The 19,783-nt window shown below is 47.1% G+C and overlaps 3 protein-coding genes across 3 annotated transcripts; all 3 read right to left on the minus strand.

The window, feature by feature from the left end:
- Positions 1 to 84: 84 nt before the first annotated feature.
- zfyve9b (zinc finger, FYVE domain containing 9b) lies at positions 85 to 11,455 on the minus strand. The gene is made up of 16 exons (XM_084473020.1): positions 11,066 to 11,455; positions 8,494 to 9,557; positions 8,199 to 8,298; positions 7,826 to 8,031; positions 7,188 to 7,311; positions 6,772 to 6,894; positions 6,420 to 6,575; positions 5,872 to 6,096; positions 5,089 to 5,171; positions 4,891 to 4,995; positions 4,008 to 4,158; positions 2,455 to 2,535; positions 1,922 to 2,084; positions 1,523 to 1,628; positions 1,228 to 1,407; positions 85 to 831 (listed from the first exon to the last, which is right to left on the minus strand). The coding sequence occupies exons 1-16, from the start codon at positions 11,127 to 11,129 to the stop codon at positions 670 to 672; spliced, it is 3,093 nt and encodes a 1,030-aa protein (XP_084329146.1). The 5' UTR covers positions 11,130 to 11,455; the 3' UTR covers positions 85 to 669.
- Positions 11,456 to 11,585: 130 nt separating this feature from the next.
- On the minus strand, positions 11,586 to 14,603 carry btf3l4 (basic transcription factor 3-like 4). The gene is made up of 6 exons (XM_084473040.1): positions 14,528 to 14,603; positions 13,969 to 14,030; positions 13,745 to 13,858; positions 13,067 to 13,268; positions 12,534 to 12,593; positions 11,586 to 11,991 (listed from the first exon to the last, which is right to left on the minus strand). Exons 2-6 carry the CDS (start codon positions 14,020 to 14,022, stop codon positions 11,945 to 11,947), a joined length of 477 nt encoding a protein of 158 aa, XP_084329166.1. The 5' UTR covers positions 14,023 to 14,030; positions 14,528 to 14,603; the 3' UTR covers positions 11,586 to 11,944.
- A 2,691-nt stretch (positions 14,604 to 17,294) lies between these two features.
- On the minus strand, positions 17,295 to 18,787 carry ptgfr (prostaglandin F receptor (FP); the record flags this gene model as incomplete). The annotated part of the gene is made up of 2 exons (XM_084473529.1): positions 17,295 to 17,669; positions 17,993 to 18,787. 2 exons carry the CDS (start codon positions 18,785 to 18,787, stop codon positions 17,295 to 17,297), a joined length of 1,170 nt encoding a protein of 389 aa, XP_084329655.1.
- Between the last annotated feature and the right edge of the window lie 996 nt (positions 18,788 to 19,783).

The raw sequence follows: 19,783 nt of genomic DNA on the forward strand, positions 1-19,783 counted from the left end.
TTACTTCTACTTAAGAGTAGCGGTCAGTGAAATTGTGACAATCAATGAGATGACTCACTCGATATCATTTACGTTTGGCCACTTTGCATTTAATGAGCAATCAAGAATTTAAATGCATCCAATATGAAAACAGTCTACAGGCATTCTCTCCGAGTGCATCGCACGACTACGGAGTCCTAAGTTATGCTACTTCATGTCATTCGCTTATCTCGTTGATTTAGTTTAAGGATGTGGGGCTGAATCCAGCTCACCACTTCGAAGGCATTCTCAAAATATCGGGGTTGAACATGGGACAATGAGTGCAACGTGAATGTATGCGACGACTAAAGTCCCTGCTGCAGCGGCAGCAGCGCAGTATTGCTCTGGCCCATCGTAGGTCTTCAATTTTGCACAGATTGTCTGCTCAGCGATGCTGTGGAGAGGTCTGGGTCGGGCTCCCTTCTGTCTCTGATTCCGACGGAGCAGATCTCCCACCTTGCAACGAGCAAATGGCGTAACAGCGAGCCGCTAAGATGTCATCGGCGAGAGCCTTGAGATGGAGGATGGAGGTCAGAGGTCATGGATGGAGGTCAAAGTTGAGGAAAGACCAAGAAGGATGGAACCACCGCCGCCAGCCAGAGCGTGGGCACACACCACACCACAGTGCACGGTGCTGCGCCGTCACGAGATCTAGGTGATGTTCTCCAGGATGTAGAAGACGAACTCAATGACGACGGGGTGGTCCCCGCTGCGGTGGCGCCTGCTGTGCACCACGGGGATCAGCACGGCGTCCAGGGCGTTGAGGTAGGGCGCCGGCAGGGGCTGGCCATTGCTCCCGGCAACAAAGCCAACCTCAAAGAAAAAGAAAACATGCTATTGTTTCATTTGGAAACTCTGGAAAAATTGAACTTACAATGAGTGTAAGTTGTTTTGATTATGTAAATGGGATGGTAAATGGACTGCATTTATATAGCGCTTTTATCCCAATATCACCTGACATTCACCCATTCATGCATTCATTCACACACCGATGGCGGTGTCAACTATGCAAGCCAACATCATGCTCGTCAGGAGCAGTTAGGGTTAGGTGCCTTGCTCAGAGACACCTCGACACTCTAGGAGGAGCTAGGAGGCGCCGGGGATCGAACTAGCGACCTTGCGGTTACCAGCTAACCCGCTCTACCTCCTGGGATACTGCCGCCCGCTGTCTGTATTTGATGAAATCCAGCCTCTGATCCTCTTTCTCACCTCTTGGGAGTCGAAGGTGACGCGGAGCCCCAGTTTGGCCATCCCGTCCTCCTTGAGGAGTTTCAGGTGCGGGCACAGCGCCAGGCAGAAGGCACGGGCGATCCGCTCCGTGAGCCGACTGTGCTCGGCAGAGTCACTCACACCGCCCTTGGGATCGTCGTCTCTTTGGAGAAAGAATACCTAAAGATACACGTGTGAAAATACACAGGTATACACTGACTCCGTCAACACAAAGACAAAACGCACGGCAAAACCCCGTTCAGATTTTCTCCCCCCTTTATATCCATAGGCCCACCTCTGTCCAGCGGATGATCTTCCCGTTCTCTTTGTACTCTGACTTCTGGAACATCTTCATGCTGCTGATGGACTCCATGGATTTACCATCAATGGGGCTAATTACTCTGGGAATCAGAAGCATTGTGTGGTTGTTAATGCAAACGTGAATGGTTTCATAATGCCTCTTTTAATACGCCCAGATCACAACATAACAGCTCATAACAACAACAACACCATTCATCAGCATTAGAATAATAAATGCAGGCCTGGGGTTTTAAGCACGCCTTCTCTCCGGGCTATTGTCCTCGTTGGCTAGGACACTCCCTGCCATTGTGGTCTCTCTCCGTCATAAGTGTCTCTCACGCGGTGGGAGCTTCTCTCTGCGCACAACTTGAAAGAAGAGAGCGCTCCCCCTCACCCCTTGTTCACCACGCTCTTCTCCTCCAGCCAGTCGACCCGAACGTGCTCCTGGCTGTCGGACTGGTCCTGCCGCCCGCAGGTGACGGTGTAGTCTTTCATCTCTCGTAGGGCCCGGCGAAGGTCTGCCATGGTTTCCACGGTGATCTGCACCATCAGCCCGTCTGTAGGGAAGGGGGGTTGGGGGGGGGGGAAGGGATAGCAGTACAGGAGGAACACACACACAAACACCGACAGAGGGACAAACTCGCACTCACACATGCACATGACACGTACACATGCCTACACAAGGCGGTTAGTTGAGAATGTATACAGGCACACACACGCGCGCGCGCGCACACACACACACACACACACACACACACACACACACGCAAGCACACACAGGTCCACGTATTCTAAATGAAGCTTAACGAAGGGGTGTTTACATTAAACACAAAGTAGGCAAGAACATTCTAGAACTAGAGTTATCATGTAAGGGGACAGGGTTCTCTCTCTGGGCGCAAGGGACTAGTACAGAGCTGCTCATCCTACCTTCCACAATGCTGGATTTGGCCAGGTATCCTGCAGATGCTTTCAGGGCACTACTGAATACAAAGAAGCAGGAGCCTGTGACTGAATCAAACACATAAAAAAAATACTTAACCACTTGTGAATAACGCGTTCAGTAAATTCTTATAGCACACTCATGCTACACTGTACCACTAGGGGACACAGAGTGCCCCCTAGTGGTATGCTAGGGTTCATGCAATGCTTTGTTAACGCGATGACATTGTTGGTGGAAATAGGTCATGGTGATTATAGTTAATATTAGTTCACTTGTCCTTATAACCATGCCGAAAAGTTCCTCCCTTCTTTAAAGATGATTAACCACTACCTGCGCTTTAACGATACACTGGATAAAGGCATCTGCTGAATGGCTAAACAGTAACAGACACCTTAACTTAGCTTAAAGGTAGGGTAACAGGTTTGAAATGCCATAGCCCTTGGTCATATAGTCACTGGGGAGGTTGTACATTAAAATACATCATATATATATAAATACACCATATATATATATATATATATATATATATATATATATAATATCATATTAATATATTATACATATATTAAATTTAAAAAGTAAATACAACACTTATGGACCTGCATAAAGACAAAGAAAGAATAAAAGTTGTAAAAAGATATGGACCATATACAACACGACACATCAACCACACACAGCATCAGTAAACAAGTGTAGGGACTGGAGGTGTTTGAGTGAGTGCATCGTAGATTTTTACTCACTTTGGTTATAATGAGTATGTGCTGCAGCTGCAGACAGGGGTTGGTCAATGGTTACATTCTGACAGCGATGCTGTCACTGAGGATGTGGATCTGCTCACTGCGTGTGGCGTCCAACTGGTTGAGTAGAATGTGAGAGCTGGTTGATGACGACGGTGCTCAGTGGAGTAATGATGTATTTAAGAGTTCTCATGTTTCACCAGCTTAACAGGTTGTATCTTGTGAAAACGTTTGCAGTGGTAATAGCCACAGGGCTTCCTGCCTAGTGTCCATACTGTTTGTTTATATAGGAAGTCTGCTGGCTTGAGTGTAGAGGAGTTGGCCTGTCCACTCCCCTGCTTGTTATACAGCATGTGATGTGTGAGAGAATCATGGCGTTTATAAACATTGTGGCAGCACCTAGCATCTGATATCTTGAACAGAGGAACCTTTTCATTTTCCAAAGCGTACCACCTTTTTTTTCTGATGATAGTTTTGAGTTCAGCGATATACAAAGGTATCTCAACACTATAGATATTTGAGTGTTCGGCCATTTGACCCAGGCTCATGGATGCAGAGTCTGGATGCAGCTTCACTTGAACGTGTCACCGGCAGAGCTGCACCCCCACACCTGTGCAGCCCATTTATGTAAAGGCTGAACAAGATGGGTCCAAGTATGATCCCTGAGGGACACCGGTTGGGGAGTCCCGCTCTGGATCGTACCTACCGCACCTTGAACTGCACCTTGAACAGCACTTTGAACCGTACCTTTGCCCCCAGACGACGGCCAGGTTTCTCTGGGTTACCTGGGGGGGGATGCTCACCTTTGCGTGGCTGGTTGTGGATGCTGATGGCCTGGGTCTGGTACTGGCCGTCCTCTCCCTGCACGCAGATGAGGTGGGAGTCGGCGGCTTCGTTGAAGCACGCCCCCATGGCCAGGACGTGGTCGTTAGACTTGTTTAACACCTTCATTAGCTGAGAAGAGACCAGACAGGGGTTAGGGAAAAGGTTGGCTGGCCTGGATAGTTGTTCAGGAATACCAAATCTTAAAGGTGAAATATTAAACCACCATAGTGTGAGTGTGATTAGCCGTTACAAGCCGTTTTGGAAAATCTGCCTCTTCTGACATCACAAGTGGGCGTATCCACCTAGATGTGTGCTGGATAGATCAGCCTAGCGGCCTACCCAGTGGACTGTAGCAGACGTTGCTCATCTATTCGTCATACATCTAGTTGGACACGCCCACTTGTGATGTCAGAAGAGGCAGATTTTCAAAACGGCTTGTAACGGCTAATCACACTCACACCTGGTGGTATAGTTTAATATGTCACCTTTAAACAACTAACCTAAAGTTTATACTTTTTTTAGCCTGTGCCCACATTTTTAGTGTATGAATATGATCGTGAAACGTTTTGCTCACGTCTTCCATTTCCGTGCATCCGCTTGCGCACACATCATGTGAACCCAATCAATGCTCCAGTGATCAGCGGGGGTTCGCTGGTGGCTACGAATCATTCAGCCACCATCAATCATCATTTGCATGTACAAGTCCTCCATTTGACCTTTCAACCCTTTTAGATGAATTGCTTTTAATCAAAAATGTGTCAATCGGATTTCCATCGCTTCGACCCAAGTGTGAGAAACCCTGCTATAACCCTAAGTGTTAGAGTGCATTAGCAGTAGTGATGTGTCCGCGGTGCTGCCTACTTCATTATGGCTGTCCTTTGGTATCTTGATGCAGGTCTTCTGGGCCTCCAGGTCCACAGTGAGGCCCGGCACTACCGGTAGACTGTAGCGGTAGTTCCTGAAATCCTATCAGCGGAAATGGGAATGTACCACTCGATCAATAAATCCATCGCTTCTCGCTACACTCGCTGATTACTCTGATGGATGGCGTCCACTTACCACCAGCAGCCTCATTATGGTGTGTCCCGTCTCGCCGAACAATGCCTTCCTGAAGCGCACGTTGTACAGGGGGCAGGGGTAAACTGGAACCACAAAGAGAGAAGGACAGAAGGACAGATGAACAGAGGGCAAGGGTAAACTGGAGCCACAAAGAGAGAAGGACAGAAGGACAGATGAACAGAGGGCAAGGGTAAACTGGAACCACAAGGAGAGAAGGACAGAAGGACAGATGAACAGAGGGTAGGGGTAAACTTAGTCCACAAGGAGAGAAGGAGAGAAGGACAGATGAACAGAGGGTAGGGGTAAACTTAGTCCACAAGGAGAGAAGGAGAGAAGGAGAGATGAACAGAGGGTAGGGGTAAACTTAGTTCACAAGGAGAGAAGCAGAGAAGGACAGATGAACAGAGGGCAAGTGTAAACTGAGAGAGAAGGACAGAAGGACAGAGATGAGGAACTACGTTCTGCTGAATCATTCTCCCTCCTCCTCCTGTGTTCTCACACATTTTTATTTGTAATAAGCAACCAGTGTTTGTATATCACATTTCACGCACTAACACGCAAACACACACACCCACAAACAAACACAGACAGTCAGCAGTAAATGCTTTCTCACACTGATGTAATCTGAAACAGCAATCACATGTGTTAAGTGATAACCATTCAAATCAAAGACCCCCCCCCCCCACACACACACACACGCACACACACACACACACACACACGCACGCATGCACACACGCACGCACGCATGCACACACACACACACACAAAGGGCTGGCTCACATCGGTACTCTGCACCCAGTCGGAGCATGAGGCGCAAGGGGAAGGCTTTGGCCCAGGCCAGCTCCGCTCGGTGGACAAGCAAGGCAAAGAGGTAGGGCTGGTTGGGCAGAGGCAGGCCTTGCAGTGACTGCAGGGTGGCGCACACGTACAGGAAGCCTGCGTGCTCCTCGCTGCCCAGGAAGCTGCCGCGGAAGAGCGAGAGGGATAGGTGCTTCACAACCTTCCCTGGGGACAGGAGAGGACAGGTAGAGTGTGAGAGTGTTGTTGGTGGGATTGGTCCAGTTGATGTATGCGGATGAATTCATTAAAACCTTAGAGGTGACATTATACCACCAGGCGCGAGTGTGATTAGCCGTTACAAGTCGTTTTGAAAATCATACATCTAGGTGGACACGCCCACTTGTGATGTCAGAAGAGGCTGATTTTCCAAACGGCTTGTAATGGCTAATCACACTCACACCCAGAGGAATATGTAGAATATGGTAAATGAAAATGAAAAACAAGTTTGAATACATCATTGCAGTTATGATAGTGGTTGTGCGTCTCACCTGTGAGGGCGTCTCTGTACAGCTGGATAAAGTGTCTGAAAATGTCTTTGGGAAAGCTCTTCTCCTCCGGCAGGCACTGGAGCAGCACCACCACCTCCACCTGGCCCAGGGCATGCATGCCCTTGGAGGTCACGCACCAACACTTCCTATTTACATCTGCACACAATCACCACATATTGAATGTGTTTGGGTGGGAACTTTTATTTTGAAGCAAGACTGGCAAATATGAGATTTTCACAATAAAATGCCATAAATTAGTTCTTAGTTCTTTCCCTTTTTTTAAAAAAAATGTATCCAAATATACTGCAGGTGACAGCACGGGTAGAAAGGATATACAAACAGTATGACCTACAGTTGACCATCTTGACCATGGCTAGCAGGTTGGCATTGAGGACAAACACCAGAGGTTTGGGCCGGCCGTTCTCCAGCTCCTGGATCAGCAGCATCTCAGAGGGTCTCTCCTCCACAGTGTAATCTGAGAGAGGCACGGCGCATAGAAACACACTCACATATATACATACAAGCACAGGTTTAGTGTGTATAGGACAGGTTGTGGTGTATTAATGCGAGAGTTCATTCATTTATGCAATGATCTCTCTTAAGTCTTGTCACCAATGTTAAATGCACTGAATACGCGTAATAAAACATTTCCGAAGTGTATCACAATGGAAACCCTATCGGATGAAATGAACACCCTGGTATAATGCGGGTATCGCCACCGCAGACAACAGCTCCATCGCCAGCCCGGATTCGTGGCTGGGTGCGTACCTCCTTTGACCCCGGTGGAGGTCAGGATTGGGGGCAGGCCGTCGAGGGGGATGAGGTTGGAGGAGCTGCTTATGTGGGTGCTCACCAGCGCGGCTGCACTCCAGCCATACGGCCCGCACGCCTCCTGCAGGGGGCCAGCAGGAAAAACCGCCGTGTAAATACACTGTTCAGGACCAATAGTGTACGCGGGCCTGGACCGGTGCACATGTGCAAAACCACCTGTGCACACATGCCACAAGATTTCTTCCTTGCAGATTAAGGGAGTTTTTGCATGTCCTTGTGGGGGCTTGGGTCAGGGGGGTGTCATAACTATTTGGCCTGTTAAGCCCTTTGAGACTGTAATGGTGATTAAGGACTATACAAATAAAAGTGAATTGAATTGAATTGAATTGAATTGAATTGAATTGAATTGAATTGAATTGAATTGAATTGAATTGAATTGAATGCATGTGCGGGTGATTTTGAATATTGCCAGAGTTAGACTGACAACTCAAAGCATGCATCAATGTTGAAATAACTCTAAAAAAGGTTCACCGCTCATAAACTATCTATTCACCATCGAGTCAACCAACGCTCTTATCCACCGTGAATGTGTCTGGATGGATGGATGTATCTCTAATGCGTTAACGCCTCCCTACGTTGATGGCCGTTTCCTGAGGTCGCTGGCTCCTCCTCCTGGTCTGAGGGGACCCGGCGGGGCTGCGGGTCGGCCCGCCCGGCGCTCGCCTCGTCAGGGGCGAGAAGGCGGGCTCCCGTACGGGCGTGGTCGGGGCGGACTCGGATCGCCGGCGGGAGAGGATCTCGTCTGCGAACCACACCCTCCTCCGCCCTCTGGGGGGGCTCCCTGCACACACACACACACACAGAACCAAAGATGATGTTAGGTTGAGCACTGAGAGCTATGTATGATACACACATACGCACGCACGCACACACACACACACACACACACACAAACATACTGTACACACAGTGCTGCAGGGTACATAATGAAAGCTGCTTAGCACTCACTCTTCACAAGAGAGGAGTGACAGGAAATGCAAACCCTCCCCTCCTTCCCGTCCAGGTGTGTCAGTCTGAACTTCAGGTTGGAGCAAACGGCGCAGAAGACCTCCACAGACAGACGAGACAAATCGAAAATAATGTACAAATATGTATCCAGCTGGGTTGAGAATTTTTTTTTTTTCAACTCGAAACATATATATTAGTTTGGAGATAGTTTGACCAAAAAAATGAAAATCACGATCAAAATCAAACTAATTGCACAGCCCGGACACCTCAACAACAATCAACGGCGGTCACTCACCTTCCCGCAGGCGCGGCAGTGGTGCCTCCTCTTGGTGAAGGTGAACTTCACCTGGCACTTCATGCACACCTGGGCCTGGGCGTCAGGGACCCACAGGGGGGCCACCTCCCCCAGCACGGCCCCACGCTCCCTGGACAGGATGCTGGCGCGCCCCAGCTGCCTCTCGTTGTCCGGGTCCAGCGGCGAGGCGGACGCCACGACACCGGAGGCGCCCTCTTTCTCCTCTTCATTGTCATCTTCTTCTTTGCCCGCGGATTCTTCGTCTTCTCCTTCGTGCCCCACCTCCGCCGATCTGGCTGCGTCCACCTCCGCCTCCCCTTGGTGCTGCTGCTGGTGGTGGTGGTGGTGGTGGTGGTGGTGGCGGTGGTCGTCATCGTCGCGGCCGGTGTCCTGCGGTTCTCGCTCGGCATCAGGGGAGGGATCGCCATGAGTGGAGGAGGAGGAGTAAGAGGAGCTGCTGTGAGTCTCTGCGCCGCTGGTCTGCTGCTGCTGCTGCTGCTGCTGGTCCAGACCGCTCTCCTCGCGCTCCTTCTCCTCCACCACAGAGTCCTCCTTGGAGGGCGGAGAGCGCAGCCCCGCGTCCTCCTCCTCCTCCTCCTCCTCCACCTCCACCTCCTCCTCCTCCTCCTCTTCCTCCTCCACCTCCCCCACCTCCTCCGGCCAGCTGGCCTCGGCGGGGCTCAGGTCCACAGGGCTGTCCGGTCTCAGACATCTCTCCCCCCATGCGGAGATGGTGCTCACGGTGCAATGGCCCTCCTCCAGCTGCTGGAGGAGCCTCTGGGACTGGCTCTCGAGGTGGGGCGTGCCGCTCTTCCGGTGGCCCGCCTGCCTGCGGGACTCCCGCGCTTTGGGCTGCGGCTTCCGGTAGTCGGGCTCCGGCTCTTCCAGGCACCGCACGGTCGGGCTCTCGGAGCCGGGGGTGCTGGCGGAGGGCGAGTGGGCTCTTATCTGCTCCGAGTAGCTGAGGGCGGGTTTGGCGATGTCGCCGTCTCGCAGCACCAGGAGACACGGCCTGCTGAGCCAGTGGTGTTTGCTGTCCATCAGGGAGGGGGCGTCCCCTTCATCTGTGCAGAGTCGCCGTGTTAAGAAAACCATGAGGAAGCACAAAACATTAATCATCCAAGCGCCTGGTAATGTAACCACTCCAGGTCTCCTGTGTTAGCACAATTCCTCAGCTGCCTCTCGTCTCACACTCACACACACACACGCACGCACGCACACGCACACACACACACACACACACACACACACACACACACACACACACACACACACACACACACACATAGGCTTAAACGCATGCTAATAATGAGCCATTAGTGGGAAACGCTGGTTTCTTCCCATATGTAATGACCATTAAACAATATGGGACCATTCATCAGCTCACCTCACATCCCACCCCTGCCTAAGAGCCTTCAGTGATCCCTGGTGCTGTCGTTAGCTAACTGGGGCTGCCCTTGAGAGGTGCCTGGGCTGATTTACACCCCAGAATAACATTACCAGAGTTCAATGAGAGGGGCTGCTCGCTTTTCTTTAGGCCTACATATTCATCTGATTATTGTGTTAACAAAAAAATCACTGCATGGGTTTCGATTTCATAGTTTGATGTGATGGTGCTTAAATGAACTAAATCTCTTTGTCTTTATCTTCATCTGTAATAATATCATATAGGCATATGTGATAGCAGTGTATGGATACAGCAAAGGGATGTATGGATAGTCAGACACTTAAAAAAAAAAATGCAAATAATGATAGAGATTAAGTCGTATTCCAACTTTATTCTAGATGATTCATTGAGCACTTCAAAGAAAGAAAGTTGAACAGAAAATATAAAAAATAATTGAATAACGAGAAACGAGAGCTGATGTGTGATAAGCTAAATCAAACCCAGGCTATTATGCTGAGATGACTCCGCAGGGAGCCTTGATGACAGACGGCGGGATCCGACAGACCAGTTCATATGCCTCCCAACTGGCGTTTCTGTAGCGTCATGGCATTTGGCTTCGGATATAAAATGCGGGAAATCACTTTATTACCACAACGCTGCGAGGTGTACGACAACGCGATGTCCCTGAATGTCCTACCATTGGCCAACAACAACAACATAAGAAGTATTAACTAAGAACTGCAATGCAGTTGGTTCACAAATCTACAGCCCCAGGCTTCTAGTAGATGAAAATATTATGTGTTATTTTGCCGATGCTTGCTCAAGCAAGACCTGACTGCGCTTGTTTCGTGGGACAGTGACGCATACAGTTTAGCGTACACGTGAAAAACCGCCGCTAAATCCGCTTGCAAAAGCGAGCACGGCAATGCGACATTTGCACTGCTTATCGGGCAAAATACATTCAATCATTTCGCTGTTAGATCTTGTTTGAACAGTTGAATAAGTCCAAGAAGGCTACATCATGCCTACATAGGCGCACACCGGGATGTATGCGAATGCATCCAATTTGAAGATGCGGTCTCTGTGCGCGCAGCGGAATGCGAGATCAGCGTTTTTCGATCACAGGCAGACGCGCAGAGCCAACATCCGATAACGACGGGATCTGTGAATGAATTTAATTCTCACCCTCAGTGATGGATCCTAAGAGGCTCTCGTTTTCATCGTCCCGGGTAGTGAAGAATTTGAGCATTTTCGAGCCTATAATGGGTACAGGCTGCTCTGATGGAAAACCGGATTCAAGCAGCAGTGCCTCGCTCTCTACTGGAGGGTGGGATGCTTTCGCCCCTCTACCCCTCTGTTACCCCCACCGCCCCCATGTGTCACTGCAGTTCTTAAACGAAACTCGAGGTTTGCATAAGTGTCCGTCGCCTTCGTGCCATCTTCAGCTTTGTAAAAAAGCGTATTAGGCTTCAGAAGCTGCCAGCGTTGTCCGACAGAATTAGTAATTAAATTATTCGTTCACCAATAGCCCATTGATAGGAAACACGTCCGCACAGGATACAAGACTATGCATCTGACTCCTTTATTAGCAGCCGACCTAGTATAACCCCCTTTAATATTGAGTTTTTTTTATTTTTTTTATTTAAGTACAGGAGTCCAAGCAAACATGTTATCAAAAGTCAATAAATGATCACAGCAAACATAGTTAAAACCTTGATCAGTTTTTTTATTATGTTTCATAAACAAACAACAAAAAAATTCTTAAGACTAGCTTTAACGACCACTGTGATCCTGACCACAACTGACGAATGGGTGTCAATACGGAACCGTTGACTGAGTGTAAGGGAGTTAGGCACCTCTATGTGCACAAGCCAGTCTGACAAGGACTACATTGGGCCGTCGAGAAAATATAGAAAAGTCTCTGGTTGGTGGGGATAGTGTTTGATATGTCTTGATAGCTAGAGTTTAAACAGGGGCGACGGTGGCTTGCTTGCTTGATTTCAGTCCAGTCCATGTACACACACACACAGGGGCTTTGGGGGGGGGGGGGGGGGGGGGTGTACATCAGTTGGCTTCGTTCTTGGACGCTTCGTCGAAGTTCTCCACCAGATCTGCAGGACCATATGATATTGACAGATTAGGCTTTGGTCTCCCACACACAAACACGCATGTCACCACCGCTGCATCCTCTCATTACAGACTCTGATGGGTGTCGGATTAGTTTATTCATAGAGCATTTGTGCATCATTTATTAAACTACAATTTACAAAAAAACGTTAGCTGGGACTTTTCAGGGACCAAAACTCTAGTCGAGGTGGACTTAAGTGTTGAAAAGTTTATCCGTTTGCCTCAATCACAGGGATTCAATTTACAGAACGACATTAAAACATTTGTTTTTTAACCCACATTAAATTAAATAAAAGCAAATTAAGAATAGACGAGTATGCATTTGAACACTACTATCTAAAGTAATGCAAAATATGACTTTTACAGTTATGATTGAATATAAAATAGTGGTATAGCAAACAGTCATCAGGAGACGATAGCAGTAATGATCAGTTGGTCCAGGCCACATGACAGAACACGCATGTCATTGAGTTAGCGGAGGGATTTCCCCGTAGTGGAGTCGTAACAACTTTTAGTGGCCTCCTACCTGGAACATCATCGTCCTCTTCTTCAATATCTTCAGCCTTCGGAGCCTTACTATCAAGAGCTGTGAACAAAAGAACACAAAGCAGTTATGGCCCGGTGTCTACACAGTACACACTGAAAGACGACTGCTCAACAAGGCCTCAGCCAAAGTGTTGCCATAGCCACATGCTGATGATGGGCAGATAAAAGGCGCACACAATGATTCTTATCAGTAGCGGATTAGACTGGGTATTCAAATGCTGGTCTGAACAGAGCTCTTCATCAATGACAGCTTATGGGTAACAAAATAAATAAGTGTTTCTAAACCAACCCATTACCTCAGCGATAACTACTGAAGACTAGTTGTAGGACCAAGAATTCCCACTCAGATTATCTACAATGTACATTCTCTGGTCATTGTTTTTGCCTTTAGCTCCCAAATCAAGCTGCTAAATTTTCCCAATATCCATCAGCAGGGATAAGCCATTAAGAAAACCCATTAAAAAAAAAAAAGTGGGAAGGCTAAAGAAGGTAAAACATGGGCCTAGCAGCCACCTTGGCGGGGGAACTGTTCAGCCAGTTTACGCAGGCTGGTGAGGCTGTCTGCGCCGAGCTGGCTGAGGATGCCCGGCAGCATCTCCGTCAGCTGCTTGTTCTCAGCGTGGCCGGTGATGGCGAAGGTGTTGGCGGAGAGGGACGCCTGAACTTTGGGGTTGTTGAAGTGGATCACGGTGCCGTCGTCCTTGATCATATTCACCTACAGATGGAATGAGGGGAGGGGGTGGGTTAACACCGGCTTTGTTTATTCTGAACCCATCTATTAGTCCTTGCATCGTTGTACTTGGTTTTACTTCCTACCACTCGGTTACGTATGCGTCATTAAGTCAACATTGTTGAAAAAAATCAGTGCCAAGAGAAATGAAAGTAGAGGAGGTTAACAATCTCCTGTTTTAGCAATTATTATTTGCAAGGATGGATTCATCTGACTGAAGCAACAAAATGGCTCATTGTCCTGTTGCTTCTTGGACAATCATTACAGTGTACTGCCTAACAATCACGTTAGTCTGGTCATTTCCCCTTTTCAAGTATATTGTATGTCACGTTATTTCCCTGGAACCATTATGATACAGACGTAGGCCTATGTGTGTGCAAGGTCAGACGATACTATCCAAACATGGTGTGTATTTATCTGAATGAAAAGCATACCGAATATTTCTAGTAATATACATTTACCTCCTCGATTCCAGCAATGTTATTGACTGCTAATTTCTTAAGGGAGCTCTGAAGTTTTTTGTCATCAGCTGTCGCTGTTCTGTGTACCACCTTCTTCTTCCTACGAGCAGATCCCTGAACCGAGAGGAGAAAAGTTACTGCAACTCAGAAAGCATGATTATACTGATGGCATTGTGGTCAAATGAGTCAAAACACCGTTTAGTAATCGGTTTTATTTTCCTCACCTTCCCACCTATCCGGACCTGGGCTTGAAGTTTTGCCAATTTTTCCTGATTCATTTTAGGATCTGAAAGGTTAAAAATACACATAATCAAGAGCAGTAATTGATCGGGGAAATATATATTTACATTCTCTTCGGAATGTCACCCATGGCCTTTAAGGGGTCTTGAATAGGGACCATGTAGCATGTATCGATTACAATATGAGATTCCTTAAAAACAAAACAATTTTGAGCAGACACAAACATAAACGTCCGCAAGGGAAACGGACACGTCCTATAAACAACAGCAAATGGAAGTTAATACACGGATGCAATGTGTAAATCCACAACAGCCCGACAAAACAAGACAGGCAGAGCAGTCTGGTCAAGCGCCTTCACTGACTCGCTAGCCGAGCTTGTCTTGTTAGCCATGCAGCTAAACGATAACATAAACCTATTCAGTGAAAATACTGAGTGTCAATGTCCCCTTTTAAACGATACGCATATATCGACCACATATGCCGCGACTATGACATTAGCGTTAAGTAACAACTCAGTTAAAGTGCGAATTAATAATGGCAAACCTGATCAAATATCCACTGAAGCATGCGCTATTGAAAAATGGAGACTGCGAGGAAGACGTTACGTCACACACCATATGGCTTTCATCTCCTTCGTGGACTTTACTATTATATTTTTGAGTAAGGAGCACGACAGTGCCACCTGCTGGTTAATGAATTAATGAGTTAACCATGAGTGAATTACAGCTAGTGAATTGCAGCACTATACATGTATTTCATTAATACACAGGATCAGATGTTATAATCCCTTGTGCCAAAATCCAAGGAAAACACATATTCAGAAGCCCATGCCCAAACCAACCTTATAAGCACACTGGCCACTAAGCTACCAACCAAAGGTGAAAAACACGAGACAAATGGCCCAACTACCAGCAGTAAATACAGCAGTATGCAGTAAGCAGAATTTCATTGGGGTTATCAAGTGGGCACCCTCTTTCACAGATGTTTTGTTAAGTTAGGCCCACGACACCTCCTGAGGGCTTAACAATAAACCAAACTGCAGACACCACAACTTAAGCTTACCTGGCAGCCCTGACTTGTTATCTTTGCAATACCTTGTCTAGTTTCCTGTCTCAATTCTTCAACCTGTGCCTTATCACTAAGGCTTGCATCATACCACCTTCCCAGACTCTTCACTGGCTTCTCCAGAACTGTAGGCATCACCTCTTAATTTATAGCAAACTTCTTATCTACCTTCCCTTTAACGATTGAGAGACTCCTAGACTTACTTGTCTTCACCTTCATTCTAGCCCATTGCAGATTGCTATTTAACTTATCCAGCAACCTGCTGGTGCATGGAGAGGTTGACGTCATGGTTGTCATGTCGTCCATAAATGCCCTAATTGCAGGGAGGGCATGGCCCTCCCTGCAACTTCTCCCCACCCCACTACTCACTTAGAGGCCCTGATAATGACCTCCATCGCCATTGTGAAGGCGAGTGGGGAGATTGTACATCCTGCCATGATTCCTATCTTGAGCTGTTGCCACCCTGTGGTGTACTCTGCCGTATTAAAACAAAGTTGAATATCCATAAAATATGCTTTAACTAGGCTTTTAATGCTACCTGGGATTCTAAAGTAATCAAACGCCTCCCATAACAGACTATGTGGTACCGACCCGAAGGCATTAGCCAAATCCAAAAATACAACATGCAGGTCTCTCCTCTCGCGCTTCGCTAACTGAATTTGTTGCCAAATCATGCTGGTATGCTCTAAGCATCCAGAAAAACCAGGGATTCCAGCTTTCTGATCTGTGGTATCAATTAGTCTATTCTTTTCAAGATAACTTGTCAATCTCCAAGCCACAACACTGAAGAAGACCTTCCCTTCAACATTCAGTAGACTAATTGGTCTAAACTGATTAATCTCCACTGAGTCCCTCTCTTTGGGAATAAATATTCCCCCAGCCCTATGCCATGCCTTGGGAATACTCTGCTTTTTCCAAACTATTCTCATTAGCTTCCATAGGAATCTTAAAACATCCAGCGCGCTCTTATATAATCGGTAGGGCACTCCATTAGGTCCCGGGGCTGAAGAGGCCGTTGCACGTTTTATTACTTCTTGCACCTCTTTCCACCTTGGTGGGCTATCGTCACACTGACTACTTAATTCATATGTATACTCTGATTGTCTTTATTGAATGTTCATAAAATTTGACTATCATATATATCGTGTATGTGAGTGTGTGTGTGAGAGAGAGAGATAAAGAGACATAATAATTATTTATGAGTCATAAAACAATTCCTTATTTCTTATAAATGAAATAAGGGTCTAAATGTTTCTGTACAGTGTAATCAACAATTACTTGATTACATGTATTACATGGATATGACTTAGTTGACCAAACTTAGCCATAGATATCTCACGGATCACAGCAATTGAGATCCAACATGGATTCCCCACACAGGATTTACACAAACAAAGCAAAGGCCCACTTTTTTTTTCAAAACACATACAATATGACACAAAAGTGATACAGCTGACCAACACATTAGATCAACGCTAAAACACTGCCTTCACATTTCTTAATTTGTACAACATGTTTTAATAATACAAAAGAAGACAAGGACTTTTTGTGTACCAGAAAGAGCAGCAACATCGAACCATAAGAACCTGACAGGTATTAGGGATGTGAATAACTAAAATTTTTCATGGTCGAATAATCAGTGGGTGGTATGAACGAATAATCGATTATTCGATGTTTGCCGACATTCACAAAGGCAGCCATGGATCATCGGCAAGAAATCACTTAATATCTTAAACGCAAAAAAACGAACTTTAACAGTGATCAGTGTTTGTGTTGTATGCATATATATAAATATTTATGCTTGTGTATTGTGTATATTGTTTTTCTGTACATGATTAATAATAATAAAAAAAACTAAAAGTGCTACAGAACCAACATTAGTTCCGTCCGTTAATTCTTGTTTATTTGAATGGGAAAAAATGTTAACGGTCCAAATGTTAAAAATCGACTTTGACCCTCAGGAACGAATAATCGAATAATTGAATATTCTGACCCATCCCTAACAGGTATCACACAACGGAATCTCTCCATAGGACTATGGACACGTTGTACACAGAGTAGAAATAAATAGTTTTGAGTATTTAACAACTTAACATTATTGTCTTGTGATTCAGCATGTTAAGTGACTTCAGGGTGCTGTTTGGGTCATTAAAACACACCACAACATTCCAATAATAAACCAATAATAACTACAAGGATGGAACTCAAATGAGTTGTCGTTGTTCAACACAAAAGGTTCTTCATTTTACGCCATCCCACTTGACGTCCCACTTGATGTCGCCAGGTGTACTGGCACCTGGCGGTTCTGCGTGATGGCCTTTATCGTATCGTCGGGCCGGTGCATGCTCCCCATGCTGACGCAGTTATTCCGCATTGTAATGGAGGACCGCGTCTCCGCTGAGCCCCACAATAGGGTGCTCTTGCGGTGGTGGATGCCATGGGACCCAGGGCTCCAGAAGCCATGCAGCACCAGGTAGAGTTTCCTGAGCACGGCCTTGCGCAGGAGGATGTACACCCAGGGGTCCAGGATCTGGTTCCAGGTGGCCATGCGCACCATCATCAGCAGGCTGAAGGATGCCGGTCCAGGCTGGGTCTGGGTGGTTAACACGCTGATGTAGATCTAGCGCGGACACACAGACTTTAATATCATTTGTCACCACGCAACAAAGTTGTACATGCATTAAAAAGAGTTCATTATATTCAAGTCATATATATTGAATATTTACTCACGTTAATCCCACAAACATCTCAGAAAATGCCTTGAGACCACGCTTTCGTTAATTTTGAGAAACTAGCTTGTACAGCGCTTGGAATGGTTTGTAGTTTCTACCAATTGTTTTTGCATGCTTTGCTTGTTTTCAACCTCACCTGTGAGTACTTGGATTTAAGCATCTGCTAAACGCGACACATACACGCAGTTGTAATAGGTGCTGTATCACTCACCAGCAAAGGCCCCCAGCACACACACGACACCAGCATGATGGCCAGAAGCTGGACGATCATCTCCAAGTGGTAGGAGGTGCCTCTGCAGCGATGCTTCCGCCGCATCTTGGACTGCAGCAAGGCGCAGCTGGTCAGGGTGTTGCACACCAGCGAGAGCAGCAGCGCCATCAGCCCCAGCATAGAGAAGACCAGCGGCAGCAGCACGTCCAGCCAGTCCCTGGGCTCCTCCTCGCGGAAGAAGCACCAGCTGCGGGAGTGCTGCACCTGGTAGGGCCTCCACAGCACCAGGGGCAGGCCGGCCACCAGGGCGGCCAGCACCCACACGGACCCCAGCAGACGCTTCACGTGGCGGGGGGCAACGGCCGTGGAGTGGAAGAGGGGCCGCGTGACCCCCAGGCAGCGCTCCACCGCCATGGTGCAGCCCAGGAACAGCGGGCTGAGGCCGAAGAACACCAGGGACGCCCCGAAGAAGCCGCACATAACGTGGTCGGGGTCAAAGGCCTCCCACTGCTTGTGGGAGCTGTGGATGAAGAGCACCAGCGAGCCAATGACCAGATGGCCCAGGAGGTCGGTGACCACCAGCCCACTGGCAAACAGCAGGAAGGAGGCCTTGGATTTGAGGCGGATGCGGTGGTAGGACTTGACCAGGACGAAGAGAGCCAGGCTGTTGGAGAGGATCCCCCCCGTCATGGAGATGATGGACGCCGTGACCGACAGGTCATCGGGGCTGCAGGTGGAGTTGGTGGCCCTGACCTGGGACTCGCAGCCACTCTCTGAGGTCCCGTTAGTGGACATGGAAGGCTGTGATCTGCGGGGTGTGTGGGATAGGGAGAGAGAGGACAACAGGGATTAATACAATGGAGAATTTTAGAACAGGTTCCACTGACAATCCAAAACAATAATCTATATGGTAAAGCAATGGCCATTCATCATAGATCCATTCAGTGGCGTTAATATCGACGGTGCAACCGGTGCAGCTGTCCGGGGCCCAGACGCCGTCAGGGGCCCATGGAGGGAACAAAAAAATAAAAATAATTTAAAATAATGTTTTTGTGAATGAAATAGCTCGGGGCGGGTCGGTAAGGTAGGCTAACGCTGAGTGGCTGGTATGGGAGGAGGAATGATCATTTGTCCAAATTCCAATCATTCCAATCATTTGTTTACCCATGTGCGATTGCTACCCCTACTCTCATTGGCTGAATCGTTGAGAACGTTTTAGACTCAATCAATATAAGGTCGCGGGGAGACAAAGCTCTGTTGGTTTGTATATTTTATTTTCGTAATGGTAGGAAAAAACAATACTTTATTAAAGCATGCAATTGTGATGTAGAACAAAATAAAAATAAAACAAAGTGCTTGCATGATATTGAAGCCTACAGCGATCGTTAGTTAACTTGTGTGGTGTCTTGTCATTTGTTTACCCGTGTGCCATGGCAACGCAATTGCTACCTGCTGTAGTAGTACTCTCATTGGCTGAATCTTTGGGGGGGCACAAAAAAATATTTGCACCGGGGCCATCACCATGATGTTACGCCACTGGATCCATTATAATACGCTTATTGCGGTTAAGCAAATCCAAATTTAATAAAATAATAAACAACTACATACGCATAGAAATAAATCTGCATGTTTCTTGCAGAGTATTACATTAATACATTTCGTATACTTTTGAAGACATATGTCAATTTCTGGTCAGTATCTGTCAATAACATTATTATTTTATTACAGGTCCGCGGTGAAAATAACTAAATGGTCATCAACATTACACATTACACAAGCTTTTTGCATAAA

Source organism: Micromesistius poutassou (genome assembly GCF_964030765.1).
Source record: "Micromesistius poutassou genome assembly, chromosome: 9".
Classification (NCBI taxonomy): Eukaryota; Metazoa; Chordata; class Actinopteri; order Gadiformes; family Gadidae; genus Micromesistius; species Micromesistius poutassou.

What these genes read in the sequence shown, in the direction of transcription:
- btf3l4 (XM_084473040.1), bottom strand. Translation starts at nt 14,022, where the DNA reads ATGAATCAGGAAAAATTGGCAAAACTTCAAGCCCAGGTCCGGATAGGT. An exon ending in TGAACAGTTCCCCCGCCAAG is followed by an intron (nt 12,594 to 13,066) that starts GTGGCTGCTAGG and finishes TTTTGTTCACAG; the next exon opens with CTCTTGATAGTAAGGCTCCG. An exon ending in AGAGGACGATGATGTTCCAG is followed by an intron (nt 11,992 to 12,533) that starts GTAGGAGGCCAC and finishes ATGGTCCTGCAG; the next exon opens with ATCTGGTGGAGAACTTCGAC.
- zfyve9b (XM_084473020.1), bottom strand. Translation starts at nt 11,129, where the DNA reads ATGCTCAAATTCTTCACTACCCGGGACGATGAAAACGAGAGCCTCTTA. An exon ending in ACTGCCGCGCCTGCGGGAAG is followed by an intron (nt 8,299 to 8,493) that starts GTGAGTGACCGC and finishes CTGTCTGTGGAG; the next exon opens with GTCTTCTGCGCCGTTTGCTC. An exon ending in CATGGTCAAGATGGTCAACT is followed by an intron (nt 6,576 to 6,771) that starts GTAGGTCATACT and finishes GATTGTGTGCAG; the next exon opens with ATGTAAATAGGAAGTGTTGG.